The sequence below is a fragment of the Narcine bancroftii genome, chromosome 6 (assembly GCF_036971445.1).
Source record: "Narcine bancroftii isolate sNarBan1 chromosome 6, sNarBan1.hap1, whole genome shotgun sequence".
Classification (NCBI taxonomy): Eukaryota; Metazoa; Chordata; class Chondrichthyes; order Torpediniformes; family Narcinidae; genus Narcine; species Narcine bancroftii.
This window is the reverse complement of record NC_091474.1, coordinates 29719161-29736668: the sequence shown is the minus strand read 5'-3', so window position 1 is coordinate 29736668 and position 17508 is coordinate 29719161. Positions and strand designations below refer to the sequence as shown.

The 17508-nt window shown below is 43.8% G+C and overlaps 2 protein-coding genes across 12 annotated transcripts in view; one reads left to right on the top strand and one right to left on the bottom strand.

The window, feature by feature from the left end:
* The window catches only part of chd6 (chromodomain helicase DNA binding protein 6), a 218775-nt gene that overhangs the window by 123954 nt on the left and 77313 nt on the right, over positions 1–17508 (bottom strand). For all 11 annotated transcript variants that reach the window (XM_069884536.1, XM_069884540.1, XM_069884534.1 and 8 more), the window contains one exon: positions 12353–12488. In XM_069884536.1, coding sequence (XP_069740637.1) covers positions 12353–12488 — 136 coding nt within the window. The remainder of the gene's footprint in view (positions 1–12352; positions 12489–17508) is intronic.
* Positions 6926–10723, top strand: LOC138735905 (uncharacterized). Its single transcript, XM_069884546.1, has 2 exons — positions 6926–7202; positions 7635–10723. Exon 2 carries the CDS (start codon positions 9729–9731, stop codon positions 10581–10583), a length of 855 nt encoding a protein of 284 aa, XP_069740647.1. The 5' UTR covers positions 6926–7202; positions 7635–9728; the 3' UTR covers positions 10584–10723.

The following is a 17508-nucleotide window of genomic DNA, read 5'->3' as shown; positions in this document are numbered from 1 at the left end:
GACTGATGAACAGAATCTTGTAACTGAGTAAATCATCCCAAAATAGTTGTATACATTTATTAAATAATATCTATTATATCTGTGATCATTCTATGCTGTGTGTGGTGTGCAGTGTGGTCTAGGGAAAAGCTGTTTTCACAAATTGCAGTCCAGATGAAATGCCCGACCTGTCTCATATATACAATATTTTCTGTTTCTATTTAGACATTGTAATAAGTCTGGGAAGTTCAGCCACAAGCAGGGTGGGTCATTCTGTCCTCGCATTTGCTTCCTGTTCAATACGATCATGATTGATCTTTTATTTAAAGGTTATAGGCCTGGAGGTCACAAAGATAGAGATAGGCATGCCTACCTCACACCCACACTCTATTTTTCTTGCATCCATATGTCTTTTAAATGTCCCTATTGGACCAACCTCCACCACCACCCCTGGCAATTCATTCCAGGCACCCACTACTTTCTGTATAAAAAAGCATCTCCACAAAACTTTCCTCCCCTCACCTTATACAGAAAATCTCTGGTATTTGCTCCTGTCGCCCTGGGAAAAAGGTGCTGGCTGTCCACCCTAACTATGCCTCTTATAATCTTGTAAACCTCTATTGTCCCCTCTCATCCTTCTTTGCTCCATAGTTCAGTTAACCTCGCCTCATCAGACATGCTCTCCAATCCAGGTAGTATCTTGGTAAATCTCCCTCTCCAAAACTTGCACATTCTTTTTGTAATGAGGCAACAAGAACAGAACACAATATTCCAAGCATGGTCTAACCAGTTTTATGGAGCTGAAACATTACCTTACACCTCTTGAACTCAATCCCCCTACCAATGAAAGTCAGCATACCATAAGCTTTCTTAACTACCCTAATAATCTGTGTGGCAACCTTGAGAGATCTTTGGATTTGGACCAAAATATCCCTCTGTTCTTCCACTTTGTTAAGAATCCTGCCATTAACCATGTCCTCAGCTTCAAGTTTGACCTTCCAAAATGCATTGCTTCACACTTATCCACATTGAACTCCATATGCTACATCTTTGCCCAACTCTACTTTCTGGCTATATATTCTGCTATCATCTGTGACACTATCCTTTCTTTCAGCTCCCTTTATTCTCTCTTCAGGACCTCATCCTTTTCCTACCCATGTCACTGATATCACAATGTATCACAACTTCTCGCTGCTCAACCTGAAAGTCATCGAGCTGAAAATGGCGGTGCTGGCTCGAAGGGCCGAAGGGCCTACTCCAGCTCCTATTGTCTATTGTCTGAAAGGAGCTGGGACTCCATGTAACTCTGCAGATAGAGCTGTCAGGGAGATGGCGAGTCTCCTGAATTGCCATGTCTTGCAAGATGAACACTCCACTAACCCTGTTGCCATTCTGACTATTCTACCATGGCACTAATGTCAAGGTTGAAAAAAGACATTTTAAAATTAAGCCTTTGCCAGACCAGAAGCCAATGTGGATCAGCGATCCATCAAGTAATTGGTGAACAGGATTTGCGTTACTTGAACACTGCAATCAATGAAATAAAAACACAATGCTGGAGAAACTCAGCAGGTCAAACAGTGTACTGTACTTTAAATTGCCAAGATAAAGATCCATAGTCAACATTTTGGATTTAAGCCCTTCATCAAGGTATGAATGATCCTTAAACAATCGGACCAACAAAAGTTAATAGAATGGGATGGAAAGCAGGATAATCTCCAAAATATTCTGATTTCATATTCCACTGAAGGGAAAAGACAGAGCCACCACAAAATTCACAGATCTGGACTCATCAGTTAAGTTCTGCTTTTACTCCAAAGAAAAAAATCCTTATCAGCAGGTTCCAGCAAATCAGGCAAGTCTCAGCACCAACTCAAACTACCAATGCCACCCCATTCCTGCTCACAGGCTAACCCCAGATGTTGCAAATGATAATATAGATGAAAAAATGAGTCCAGATGAAGCCTTTATAAATAATCTCTTCAGCAATGATCATACAAAAAGAATCTTAAAGCCGGTCAAAATACATAGAGAAGGAAAGCTCACTGTTCCCAAATAATTAGCCCCTGTATCAATCTCTCTCACTCACAGACCATTCCAAATGTATTTTCTCCCAAAAATAAAGCCTTTGGACATGGTGAAAAAGTTGTATTTAAAGCTTAGATGTGAATAGCACAGATGTTGCAGCTGGCAGAAAAGCTTCTATAGTTGACACTGTTAAAGTAAAGATTGCTGGCTATGTCCCAAGATACACTGTCCACCCAAGTTCCTTCTTTCCTTCACAATTTGGGCCGGCAGAGTTAGCATGCTGGTTACTGCAACGGAATTACAATACTGGCGATCGGGACCTGGGTTCAAATCCGGTGCTACCGTAAGGAGTTCGTACATTCTCCCCATGACTTGGTGGGTTTCCTCCCACCCTTTAAAATGTACCCAGAATTGTTGGCCAATTGGGTGGCATGGGCTCATGGACCAAAAGGGCCTGTTACCGTGCTGTCTGTCTAAGATTTAAAGGGTGGCACGGTTGGTGTAGTAGATAGCGCACCACCGTTACAGCGCCAGCGGTCAGGTCCAGGGTTCGAATCCCGCACTGCAAGGATCTGGAACATTCTGCCCTTGCTGTATGGGATTCCCTGAGGACTCTGGCTTCCTCCCACCGTTTGAAACATTCTGGGGTTGTAGGTTAATCAGGTGTAATTGGGTGGCACAGACTCATGGGCTGAAATGGCACATTGGCATGCTGCATATCTAAATTTAAAATTAAAAAAATTCAGTTAGATTTAATGGAGCACCAAAACACAAGAAAGTCAAGAGAATGATAAAGCTAGCAAGATTCCACTAACTCCACAGCAACAACATTCACAAACTCAATCAAGGTTCAGGATTCTGCTTGCTAATTAGAGAACACAAATTGCTGTTTATCCAAAATAATAATGCTCTTTTTAACAACTCCACGTGCAAACATATAGAATTCTAGAATAGAACAATACTGCAATCAAGGTGCCAGATTCAATCCTCCCATTCCCTTTAAAATTGAGTATAGACGCCATTGAGCTCATTCAAAGAGATGAAGTGCAGTTAATGATACTCCCTTGTTTTGTCTTACATGATGTGATAGCATGCAAGACCTGCCACAGTTGTCAAGCATCTGAGATTCCAGCTGGGTCCAGAATTGTCTCTTTGGCAAGGCAGATGCCCTCAGGGCATGGATTGGCTTGGGAGAGACTGGGATATTATAGCTATAACATAAAGAAGGCTGAGGTCATTGTTGTATATAGATGCTACAGGTATGAGAGAGCGGCAGGTAAGAATGGGGAAGGTTGCAACGTTTGATTAAAGACATAACAACAGCATTTCGTAAATGTTATTCTTGGGAGATTGTCCAGTAGAACTTAAAAAGTGAATGATTTTAAATTAAATTTTATTAACAACATGGTAAAAACCTATTCCAGCTATTGGCACCTGTTCCATCCAATTACACCCAAATAACCTACAACCCCTACGTTTAGGAGAGTGGGAGGAGACCAGTGAACCTGGAGGAAAGCCACGCAGACATGAGCAGACACAAAGACTCCACAGACAGCGCCAGATCCGAACCTGGGTCACTGGTGCTAACCACTACCTAACTTGCTGTCCATTCATGGAATGTGTCCTACTTCCTCAATGAATACACTGAGGGCTGGGCCCGACTAGAAGTGCATGCCCTCTATTATGTCACTTTATTTTACACTGGAACAAAAGATCCTGACCATCTACCTTGTCAATGCCACTCATAACTTTATAAATTTCTATCATGTCACCCCTCATCCTCTGACAACCCATGTTTGTCCAACCTCTCCTTTTGCTCATGTCCTCTAATCCAAGCAACATCCTGTTCTACTTTCAACCCAAGCAACATTGAGGATCATTTGTGCAGAAGGCAGCTTCTTCTGTCAGGTCAGACATGGTACTGATGAAACAATTAGTTATTGAAAGGATCAAGGAAGCCAAACAGTTGCCAGACTTGTAGATTCAATCACAAAAGCTCAATTCAGAAGCAAATGGGAAAATATCTATTGAATTAGGCTCATTCCATCTTTTAAATTTTGGAGTCAAAAGACATTTACACAGAAAGGTTTGGAAAGATATGGACCACATGCAGGAAAATGGGATGAAGCTAGAATGCCAGCTCAATGTGCATGGGCGAGTTGGGCAGAAGGTCCAATTCCATGGTGCTTGACTCTGAGTTTTCCATCAATTGCAATGTTAACTGGTCCCATTTCAGTTTTTCCTGACACAAGATAAAAATTACACCTCTTCTGCATTAACTATGAAACAAATTTTCACACAAAGTTAACAGGTTAGAAATTGCAGAGTCAACCATGAACAGTTTTGTCAGTTTTGCCATAGACCGCTGTTGGCCAGGCACAGCCACGCTTCTTTCTTTCCATCATTGACATTATCTGGTGAAATGCCATTCAAGACCAATCATTTAGCAAATGTTCAAGACATAAATTAGACATAAATTCTAAATTAGATCAATTCACCTTCTTTCAATGCTTTGCTCATTCCCAGGTCAACTTGTGGTTGACCATGGGACTCATGCACATAGATTCATGCACTCAGGTCTGTGTCAGAATTCCGTACGCAGTCTAAAACACATTAACAGATGGTTATTGGTCCTAACTGTGCCAAAATCACAGTTAAACACAACTACATCAAGCCACCTATCTGAGTGAATGTATATTCAACATATTAGTTGCATCAAGAAATCCAAAGCAGAAAATACAAAATAAAATATTTGAAATCAAACAGAAAGGGTAGAAACACAATTGGTAGATTGGAATCATTCATCTTCCTGAAACATCTTCCATTGTTGTGAAAAACAGTTTGTAGACACTGTGATTATGGTAAAAACACAGAAATGTAGGAAGAACTCAGGTTTCTTGCAGCGTCAATATGAGGGAGAGATATATAATCAACATTATGGGTCTGAGCCCTTCTTCAAGTGCAAGATATGCTGAATTCTTCCAGCATTTTTATGTTTTTAATATTCCATTTTCATATGGAGTAGAACTAACAAATTAAACCCTGCAGTTTCTGCTCAAATAATATCAGTAAAGTAACAGCAAGTCACCTGTGCCCAACACACCACTCACACCGTAACCAGAGGCAGTGGAACATTCCTCTAGCACTCTCATTAGACCATCTTCTCAACAATACTTTTCACTTCCGGTCACTTACCCAGTCAATTACGTTCATCTCGGTTACAAGAAACAACTGCAGGGATGAACAACTCACAACCAGAATGCAAATGGAAAACTTCCAACAAATCATCACAAACTTTGCTTTCAATCTTGCAAAAGACTCTTGGAGCTGAACAAGAAAATTTGTAGACGTCGGGGTTGAGTGCAATACACACGTGCGCTGGAGAAACTCAGCAGGTCACACAGCATCCATAGAAATTAAAAGGCACTCAAGGTTTCAGGTCTGAGCTCTTAGTCAGGAATCTCAAAAACAGGTAGATAGTTGAATTAAAAAGGAGTGGGAGGGGGAATTCAGAATTCCTTTACTGTCATGTAATAATGCAGAATGTAATATTACATGAAATTGTCTTCTACCTGCTGTAAGGCAAAGAGTTACCATTAGTGTTGCCTGACGTTCCTTACAATAAGAAAGAAAGAGAAACAAAACGTCCATTCAGAGACACTGTGCTCCCACACAAACTCCTGCTTGATTCATCCACAACTTGAGCTCCAGATCCAAATTCCTTGTCCTTAGCATCTCTCAAATCCCAGTTGATACCTAGTTCCATGAGCCAGTCTCCAGCAGCCCGTGCAGGTTCCCCCAACCACGTCACCCAGTCTACGTGGGTTGTTCAGCTGCTGAGCCCCTCAATGGTCTGCTGCCGTGGTCACCATCCTATTGGGTCGTCGTCTCCTCTGCTTCTCCTTCTCAACTTGGGGGGGGGGGGGGGGTCGGGGTCCATTTCTGGTGCCCTGCAACCCCTTGCGCCGCCACCAAGCACGGACACTGTCATCTTGGGCACAGACCTCTAGGGTTGCTGGATTTTTCAATAAATAGCCATCAGCTCCTTTAACAGGCCATTTAAAGGCTACACAAAGCCAACAGCATGAGGACTGGGCATTTGAATCCTTTGGAGGAAAAAGAGACAGAGGAGAAGTGAAAGAGAGAGGGGGTTTACAGAAATTGAGGAGAAGGGAACATGAGCTTGTATTCCATCTCGGCAGTCTCCAACCAGACAGTTCACCCTCTCTCTTTCCCCACCTTTCTTATCTCTTTTCATCCAGCTCTGCACCCTTTTCCTACCTTACTTAGCATTTTTCACTAGCTTCATTCTCCTCTTCCTTTCCATCTGTATCCCCCTATCATCTCTAACCTGTTAACCTGTGCACCTCCCCCCACCGTTTTATTCCAACATCTGCCTATTTTTCCAGATTCCCGACAAAGGGCTTAGTCTCAAAACGTTGACTGGCTTTAACTTCCTATGGATGCTGCATGACCTGATGAATTTCCCCAGCATTTTTGTGTATTGTGATTACGTGGAATCTTTTACAAATTTAGAAACGTTGTCACAAATGTTTAACCTTGCTTAGTTGTAAGGGTTTTGCTTTATAATTTTTTTTGTTTGCGATTTTCTTTTTTTTTCTTTCTTTTGACTTTGATAATAGATAACGGCTTTGTTCAACTGCAAAGAATGTAAACATTGATAAAATTATTAATGAAGGAGAAGGGAACTGTAACAATTTAAAAAAAAAGAAACTGGCAGCTCACCCATGCAACAAGCGATCCGGCTCATGGAGTTGCAGGCAAGTCACAGCAGATCTGACTGTGAGAGTTCTGAATACAGCGCAAGCCCACAGTTTGGGAAGTCACAAGCATCATCAGGTTCCGAGGGATTTAAATGCGTGCGAGAGTTCTATTAAATTCAGTTGGTTCAACTTACTTTCAACTCTGTGTAGTTCTTTGCTCACTGCGTGTCTTGTGCGATGACGTTGGTTGACTCCGATGAATGAAACAGTATTTAGACCCAACGATGACCAACCCAAGCATGCAGAATACAATTTCACTGAAACTGTCGACTTTCTGTTCTCGCAGCCGCAATTCTAGGTCAGGTAAATCGTCTTGGACGCCAGAAAATATTACTATGCGGTTGGTTCACTCAACCAGGAAACAGCAGGCCACATCATTGACTTCCTACACCAGCAACCGGTTGTGGACAGGTATGAAACAATCAAGATCTGTACTTTTGGTCTCTCCCACCGTGACCACACAGCACAGTTGCTCCACACTGATAGCCTAGGTGTCCGTGCGCCATCGGCCTTAATGAACGAGATGCTGGCACTAGCAGATGGCCATAAGCCATGTTTAGTGTTCAAACAAGTCTTTCTCGATCAGATGCCAGAAGATATCCAGCTCCTCATCACTTTCAATGACCCATGCTAAGTAGTGACCCGCACAGATATCCTGTGGCACACCAAGCAGCATCAACCAAGTTGCTGTGTCTCGCCCTAAGGGCCAGGCCTTCCCCAAGCCACCCACGAAGCTGGTGATGCCCACAGTAAGGAGCAACCCCAGTTCGGACCATTGATGTTTTTACCACCAAAAGTAGGGTTCAGGAGCCCACCATTACTGCCCACACTGTTCTCTTCCAGGAAACGCCGGGGCTGGCCACCACTAATGGCAATGGCAGCTGGCCACCGTGATAGCATCCTTTACTTATGGAACCGACACTCCAAGCAAAAGTTCCTCGCAGACTTCAGGGGCAGAGGTTAGCGTCTTGCTTCCCTCAAACCATGACACCCACGCCAGGAAGTCAAGACCAGTGCTCACTCCTGCCAACGACAGCAGTGTTCGCACATACAACACGCGAACCATCCCACTACTGTTCAGATCCAGTTGTGTCACAGCCTTTATTTGGTGCAGATTTCCTCCAGGCGCACTGTCTTCTGGTGGACCTCAAAAGACAGCACCTAGTGAACATCAAAACCTTCCAGACCTCGCTCAGCGAAACCAAGTTACTTGACTCTGTGACTTTGTCAGGCAACAAATTTGCCAGAGTATTAGCGAAGTTTCCGTTCATTATTACGCTGCAGTTCTCTACAGATACCCCTAAGCGTAATGTACAGCACCACCTTCTCACTTAAAGGCACCCAGGCTCCTGCCATACAGACTCCAACTTGCCAAGGAGGAGTTCAGGAAAATGGAGGAGATGGGGATCTCCTGGTGCTTAGAGAGCCTGTGGGCCTCTTTGCTGTACATGGTGCCCAAGTCGGCTGGAGGATGGAAACCATGAGGCGACTACAGAAGACACAATGACGCCACCATGGCCGACCACTACCCAGTGCCCCACATCAAGGACATTATAGCCAATTTGCTTGGGGCACGCATCTTCTCCAATGTTGATCAGATCCGCAGATATCACTAGATTCCCACCCACCCCAGCTATGTCCCCAAGATGGTCCTCATCACCCCATTTGAGTTTCTGCAGATGCCTTTCGGACTCAAGAAGACAGAACAGGCATACTAACTGCTCAGTGGGGCGTGGCTTAGATTTTGTCTTTATCTACTTAGATGATGTCCTGATTGCCAGCTGCTTGCATTAAGAGCATTTCATGCACCTGCACCAACTCTGCCACTGCCTGAGTGAATGTGGCCTGGCCATCAACCCTGCGAAGTGTCAGTTCGGGCTGTTAGCCATTGATTTCCTCATTGACTGGCAAGGAGTAGTTCCCTTGCCGGCAAAAGTCGAGGCCATACGCCAATTTGGCAGGCCCAGTAGTTGGTGGGCATGATCAACTTTCACCACCGATTTCTACCATCAGTGGCCCAAATCGTGTGACCCCCTGTTCAGCCTGATGTCCAGCAAGGCCAAGACAATCTCCTGGGATATGGAGCCAGCAGCGGCTTTCAAACAGACGAAGGACACCCTTAGAAATGCCACCCTGCAGGTACACCCGTAGGTGGCTGTGCCCACAGCTCTCACGGTTGACACTTTCAACTCAGCAGTCGGCGGCATGCTGGAACAAATAATTGAGAGTCAGTGGAAACCACCTGCATTCTTCAGCCTTCAGCAGGGACACCATCAAGCACTTTTGGTATTTCTTGGAGAGGCAGGAGTTCAGGGTCTTAACAGACCACAAATCTCTCATCTTTACATTCGCCAGTGTCGGATCCATGATCAGCATGGCACCAATGCCACCTGTCATACATCTTAGAGTGCTCCACCACTGTCAAACACATCTCTGGGAAAAACATCATGGCCGATGCACTGTCTCACACCTCCATCCACTTGGTGCATTCCCTGTCCCCAGGGTTGGATTATGCGGCGCTCACCGAGGCACAGCAGCTATACAAAAAAATGCTGGCCTACCACACAGCAGTCTCGGGCCTGCAACTTGAGGACATCCCCATCAGCCTAACAGGCAGCAAGGTCCTCTGTGACATGTCCACCGGCCAACCCCGGCCCATCATTCCAGCCGCTGGAGGCATCGCTTTTTTAAATGCACTACATGGTTTGGTCCACCCGACAATTCAGACAACCATCTAACTGGTGCCGGATAGATTTGCTTGGCACAGCCTAAGCAAGCAGATCGAGCACTGGGCCAGGACATGCATAAACTGCCAGACCTCCAAAGTCCAAAGGCACGTGAAGGCCCCCCATCAACCCTTCCAGCTGATGCACAGGAGGTTTGAGCATGTCCACGTTGACATCTTCGATCTGCTGCTAGTTTCCTTGGTGGGGGGCAATGTACCTATTCACCAGGGTTGACAGGTTCACCAAGTGGCCAGAAGCTGCACTGCTCGCTGATATGTCCACGGAGTCCTGTACCAGACCTGGGTTGAACGTTTCGGCCTGCCTACTACCATCACCTAAGACAAGGGTGGTGGGGGGGGGGGGGGGGGGGTGGTCGCTGTTCACAACCAGCCTATGGTTGATGATGGCACAGCTGCTCCACACCACAGTCTACCATCCATGGTCCAACAGCCTGGTAAAGCATTTCCATCAGTACCTGAAGTCAGCCCTGATGGCACACCTCCAAGGTCAGGTATGTGTGGACAAGCTCCTATGGGTGGTTCTTGGCATCGGCATGGCTCCCATAGAAGACTTAGCCATGTCTTCAGCAGAGTTGGCACATGGCACCCCAATGACCTTTCCAGGCAAGTTTGTGCCAGCAGCCTGTGGTACAGAGACACACACGGGTGTGCTCACAATACTCCAAGAGAAGATAGGAACACTAGCTCCTGTCCCAACCTTATGCCATGGCCCAACACCTTCCTTTGTCCCCAAGGGCCCACAGGAGTGCAACTATGCCTTCATCTGCAGGGGCATGCACTGGATTCCACTCCAATGGCCTTACAAGGGCCCGTACAAGGTGGTGCGTCAGAAAGGAACCACGTTAATTCTCGACTTGAGTGGCCATGTGGAGATCTTCACCATTTACTGTCTCAAGCTGGCACACCTTGACCTGGAACACCCTGTAACCGTGCCACCCCCACGACGACGAGGTCAGCCACCCAAACGGGCTAAAGAGGTATTGGTCGTAGACTCCACATCTCCCAACGCCAGTGGTGGCTCATCTACGCAACAGGCAATCGGCTGATCTGACTGTTAGAGCTCCAGGTGCAGGGCAAGCCCACAGCCTAGCAGCTAATGTCACAAAGGTCCCGAGAGTTGCAAGCATCATTGGGTTCCAAGGGATTTAAACGAATGCAAGAGGTCTATTAAATTCAGTTGGTTCAACTCACTTTCAACTCTGTGTGGTTCTTTGATCACTGCGTGCTTAGTGCAACTACAAAATTTTATACTTTCTTGAAAATAATTTATCATTTCTTTTTTTTTCCTCTGTGGGTTGGGTTTTTTTATGTTATGCTTTGATATATCATTACCAATGTGCTCTGGATTTTTGAATTGTGTTCAGATTTAGAAGAATTTTTTCCCCTGTTATTTTAATTCTGTAGCACAATGTATGATTGTATTGTTCAAATGCTTACACTTTAAATATTAATAAAAATATTTTAAAAAGAAAATGTTGTCATTGTTGCATTAAACAAACAGCACCAATAATTCTGCAGAGAACAAGATCCAAGAATAATAGTAATCTGAGTGACAGAGGGACGTGTTTAGCTAGCACATTAAAGACAACTACACAACTCTTTTCTAAATAGCGGACATGGGATGATGTCCATCGAGAGGCTGGCTGATTTAATCTCTAACTAAAAAACAGGCTTCCCCAAACCCAACAGTCTCAGAATGCAGTTCAAAGGTTATTAAGGCAAGATCTCATCTGAGGCAATGTTAATTCAAGTGTGGCAAGATCACTGGAGTTCACTTGCGAAACCTGGGTGGAGGGGGAGCAACTAATGGAAGAATTCATTACATCAAGCAGCCCCCATGGAGACAAACGGATGGTAAATGTTTCAGAGTCAGGGCTGTAGAGGGAAGATACCCAGTAAAATGAGGTGAGAGGGAGGGATGAGACAGAGAAGCTTGTAGGTGATTGATAGAACTGAATCGGGGGGAGTGGGAGCGGTGTTGGACGTTTGGAGTCAAGTGGGGGATGGATAAGATGAGTGCTGTGACAAAGGTTGATCAATGACAGTGGAAACAAACAAGGAGGGGTGGGAAGAAAGACTAGGCAGATGGAACCAGATGGGGAAGTTTGAGACAGAGACTGGTAGTGCTAGGTGGAACAGAATGGATGGGGGGAAACTTGATGCAGTCAGATGGGAGAAGGTGTACACTGTCCACAAGCTACATGTCATTTCAACTCCCCTTCCCATCCTAAACCTTCTTCACGGTCAGTAAGACAAACACAAGGTGGAGGAACATCTGTGGTATGAACACTGAGTTTTCCATTTTCAGATAGTCCACTTCCCTTCTTCCTTTCCTACTCATGTCAGTCAACCCTAATTTTCTCTCCCTTTGTTCCCATCTCCTGCCCCTCTTCCTCACCAAGACACATTACCTTCCTCACCAAGACACATTACCTTCCACCACTGGGTTCCATCCGACCATAACTCATTTGGTTCCACCTATCACCTGCTGTCTCTGTACCCTTCCCACTTCCTCACCAGCCCCCATCTACCTTTCATTTCCCTTCCTCTCTCCCACACAATCTGGTTCTACTATCCCATACCAGTCTTTGTCCCACCCCTCCCTTTTTCTCCTATATACTGGCAATCTTTCCTCTTCCCTTTCATTCCTGACTGAGGTTCTCAACCCAAAAATGTGGCCATCCCTTTGGCATGCCAGCTACTGTGTTCTTCTGTCAGTTTATTTTTTGATCCAGATTCCAGCAATTGCAGTTCCTTGCATCTCCAAGCACCAGTGGGAGATGTGCCTGGAATTTGCAGCAAGGATCTGTCTTACCTGTGCATCTGTCAACTCCTCGGTCACCAAAGATGTTTTTTCTGCTGAATGCTCAAGTTCAGGATTCTCTGCTGGAACTGCATTTTTCCTTTTCCCTTTCTTCTTCTTTTCAGTCGGTGTTGGTCCTTGTTCTTTGCTGCAAGAGAATACATTTCCTTAAAAGTTTTGGTCACTTATTACTCACTATCTTCCTTTCTTAAAACATAAATCATTTGGACAAGGATGTTAGTGACAAAGTAAGTTTGCTTGAATATACTGTATATCTTCCGTTGTATAGGACTATCCTGGAATTTTCACCTAAAATGTTGGTTTTGAGCAATACCCTTTATATAAAACTGCCTCCCCAAATATGGCACTTACCGCTGACCAGTGGATGCTGTTCAAAGCAAATCACATTATTTTAATAACAAATTATAATTTAAAGGTTTACATTTTATTTGGATATTTTAAAATAAACCAGTTGGCTCCTGTAGCAAGTTGTTTAAAGCAGTCGGACCAGGCAGAAGGACCCCACAGAGAAGCGCAAAGACTTCGCAAATAACAAAGGGGCATTGCACGAGATTGCATCAGAGCCAGCAGGAAGATGGCAGAGATGTTGTGACTTTGTCGACAAGTTAAGAATTTTAGACCCATATTCAAATGAAAATTTTGAGGATCGTCCTGTACAACACCATTTACATTACATTCTAGGGTGGGCAAGGATGGTTACTTGCTGATGTACCTTAGCTTCCAGTCGAACAATGCTTTGTTATTAGCCATGATTTTTATCTTTTTCCCAGATATTAAATGTTGCCTTTTCCTGTATAGCAACTTACAGTATAGAAACAAGCCTGCAGTCCCATATTGTCCATGCTAAACAATGTGTCCTCCTACTTTTGTTCTACTTGTTTGCATTAGGCCCAGACCCCTCTTGTCCATTCCCATCCTTGTAGTTTACAAGTATTTCTTAATACTTGTACCACTTTGTCTGATAGCTCAATCCATTATGCCCACCACCCTCTGACTGAAGAACTGACTCCTCACATCCTCCTTAAATACCACCCCCTTTCTTGTACATGTTCTCTTTTCTGATTCTTGCTATTCACCTTATCTATACCTCTCATGATTTTATAGACCTTGATATGATCCCCTCTCAACCCCCTACACTCTGAGGAAAGCAGGCCTAGCTTTTCCAGTCTCCTTAATCCTGTCAACTACTTTGTAAACCTTTTCTGTACCCTTTCTAACTTTATATCTTTCCTGTAGCTAGGTGACCAAAACTGCAAATAATATTCCTTAATTATATAAGAAATAATATTTACTATTATATAAGAAACCAAAATAACTCCCATAAAATTTGAGCAGAGTCTGAGGGAGGCCATAGCTGACAAAGGTTGAGAGTTGCTGGTCAAAACAAAAATAAAGCACAAATTGATTTTTAATGCACTGTTTTCTTTGCCAGTTTTTCCAGATTTTACAATTTAATTGCTTGGTGAATCACTGGTAAAGTGTGATCACATCTTAAAGGTTAAAAAGTCAGCAGGGTCTGAACAGGGTCAGCTTCTTTTCTCTCAAGGAAAGACTGAGCACCAACTTACTGGAAATCCCTGCAAAATAATGTGAATGCTTGCATTTGGGAACATGTTTACACAGCCTGGGGGTAGAGGGTAATGTAGAGAGAGAGAGAGAGAGAGAGAGAGAGAGAGAGACTCAGACTACGGGCCATATATATATGATAGTTACTAATAATTCTAATATGAAATACTTGAAAACTTCTTCCCCCAGGGAGTGACAACACAGATTTGCCAGCATGATGAATATCACAGATACATTAAAGAGCAAGCAAACATAAACAGGAAGTGTAAGTGGCAGAAGGAGATGGTGATCGTGCAAGATCGATTACAGTGTGAGGCACTGGTGTGGAGCGGACACAAGGTACATGAAACTTAAGAAAATAAGAGCAGGAGCCGGCTACCTTACCCTTCAAGCCTGCCCTGCCATTCAACATGATCATGGCTATTTTGCCCTAGGTCTCTTCTGTGTTAGTTCCACATCGCCTTTGCTTCCCGTTAGTGACTTCCCGATGAAGTGCAGTCACTAACGGACTGGTGCAGAGCCAACAACCTGTATCTGAATTTTAACAAAAGAGATGGTTGTCAACTTCAGGAGGGCCCGGGGGAGGAGATCTCTCCACTGACCATTGGGACCATCAAGAGTTTCAAGTTCCTTGGAGTGCACTTGGTCGAGAATCTCACCTAATCCCTTAACACCAGCTCCATAGCCAAGAAAGCCCAGCAGCGCCTCTATTTCCTGCGAAGGCTGAGGAAAGTTCATCTCCCACCCTCCATCCTCACTACATTCTACAGAGGATGTATCGAGAGCATTTGGAGCAATTGCATCATCGTCTGGTTTGGAAGCTGTATCACCTCAGAATGCAAGACCCTGCAGAGGATAGTCAGCGGAAAAGATCATTGGGGGCTCTCTTCCTACCATGATGGACATCTACAACATATGAGGCACGCCCATCACGTAAACTTTTTTCCCCTTCTGCCATCTGGTAGGAGGTACCGTAGAACTCGGGCCCTTATGTCCAGATTTGGCAAGAGCTTTGCTCCCCCCCAAAGCCATGAGGCTCCTGAATTCCCAGAACATTTGTGGATAGTGTTCTGTGGACTTTTATTATATGTCTTAATATTTTAACTTCTATTTATGTAAATCTGCTCTGTGGTCCTAGAGAAATGCCATCTTGTTTTTACCTTGCAATGCATAGTATGAACAATAAATAAAGGTGCTTAACTTGAAATCTCCAATTATCCATCCTCTAAAAACCTTCTAGGGTAGAGAATTCCAGGGATTCACCACCCTCTGATAAAAGTTCCTAGGCACCCAGTTTTAAACAACTAGCCCCTTTATCACTCAATTTTGTCCCAACATTCAAGGCTCCTCGGCCAATGGAATCATCTCCATATCTAGCATGTCATGCCAACTTTGCTACATGTATCAATAAGATTACCCCATCTAAATTCCAAAATATATATGTAATTTATTTAGCCTTTCGTGATAGAATTAACCTAGTGAATCTTTTCTGGACTGCCCCCAATGGACCAATTGGAATGAATGACTTCTTTCTATAACCATATTGCATCACACTTGGACCTCAATATTATCCATGGGAAATGCTTCTGAAGCAACAGTAAGATACAGCATCCTTCCAGCAGAGAGTTGAGATAGAAGTCAAAAGTGATGTTTTCAGGTAGCATTGAGTTTTAATTTAAACACATGGAATTAACCAGCAAGAGATTAAAAATGTGAACTAGTTTTGTACAGAGCATAGAGATTGAATCAACAGCCATAACAAAAGATTTACATCTCTCCAGTGAGCTGACCTGGCAATTCACTGACAAACACAGCAAGTTGTCAACAGTATCACCAGTCAAATATAAACCTGAGCTAATGTCTTTAAGATGCATTAATTTAATTCACTTAATTAATTTAATTTAATTAACGCTTGACGTCCTGCTTTGCGGAAACTGCCAAAATGTTTGGCCTGGAAGTCAGCCTGAAGAAAACTGAGGTCCTCCATCAGCCAGCTCCCCACCATGACTACCAGCCCCCCCCACATCTCCATCGGGCACACAAAACTCAAAACGGTCAACCAGTTTACCTATCTCGGCTGCACCATTTCATCAGATGCAAGGATCGACAATGAGATAGACAACAGACTCGCCAAGGCAAATAGCGCCTTTGGAAGACTACACAAAAGAGTCTGGAAAAACAACCAACTGAAAAACCTCACAAAGATAAGCGTATACAGAGCCGTTGTCATACCCACACTCCTGTTCGGCTCCGAATCATGGGTCCTCTACCGGCACCACCTACGGCTCCTAGAACGCTTCCACCAGCGTTGTCTCCGCTCCATCCTCAACATCCATTGGAGCGCTCACACCCCTAACGTCGAGGTACTCGAGATGGCAGAGGTCGACAGCATCGAGTCCACGCTGTTGAAGATCCAGCTGCGCTGGATGGGTCACGTCTCCAGAATGGAGGACCATCGCCTTCCCAAGATCGTATTATATGGCGAGCTCTCCACTGGCCACCGTGACAGAGGTGCACCAAAGAAAAGGTACAAGGACTGCCTAAAGAAATCTCTTGGTGCCTGCCACATTGACCACCGCCAGTGGGCTGATAACGCCTCAAACCGTGCATCTTGGCGCCTCACAGTTTGGCGGGCAGCAGCCTCCTTTGAAGACCGCAGAGCCTACCTCACTGACAAAAGGCAAAGGAGGAAAAACCCAACACCCAACCCCAACCAACCAATTTTCCCTTGCAACCGCTGCAATCGTGTCTGCCTGTCCCGCATCGGACTGGTCAGCCACAAACGAGCCTGCAGCTGACGTGGACTTTTTACCCCCTCCATAAATCTTCGTCCGCGAAGCCAAGCCAAAGAAAGAATTTAATTCATAATTTTCTAAAAAATTACAAGGTTAATGTTAATGAGATAGAGTATTTTGATGACACTTTCCAGCTTCTAGTATTTCCAAATTTCAAAACAGGTCATCTTCAAGGAAACATGATCGATTATATTTAAATTACTATCTTATTAATCCAAAAAACCAAACTTTGCACTTGCAGCTTTAAGTAGCTTTAATTTGTTGATAAAATGGATAAACATTTTGCATAACTTTGCATTGAGATTTTCATAACGACGAATATACAAAGCATACTGTATAATGACATAATGATATTCAACTTTAAACAGATACAAGAAATAGACAAAATAAGATGAAATAAGACAAATTCAAAGAAAAGTATCTCAAATTTACATCCCTTTCATAATTCTTTGAAGAATGAGATGCAAGCTCTTGGTCCACTCAGATATTACGACATATGACATCATAGTCATTAATGGCAGCGCTACAAAGAATAATTTTTCTTCAAGGGATAGGCACAAAATTAACTACGAATCAAAAACACAAGGTTTTACCTTTACATTCTGGCCCCTAATTATTATAATAAACATCAATGACTAATATATAATTACTATTACAGATACAAAAGTAAATATGGTAAGTATAAGATTAGAAATCAAAACTTCCTGCTTCTTGTAAAAGACAGATTTTAGAAATAGGTCGATTTAAGTAACCAGATTTGATTTTAATCCACACTTGCTGAACGAA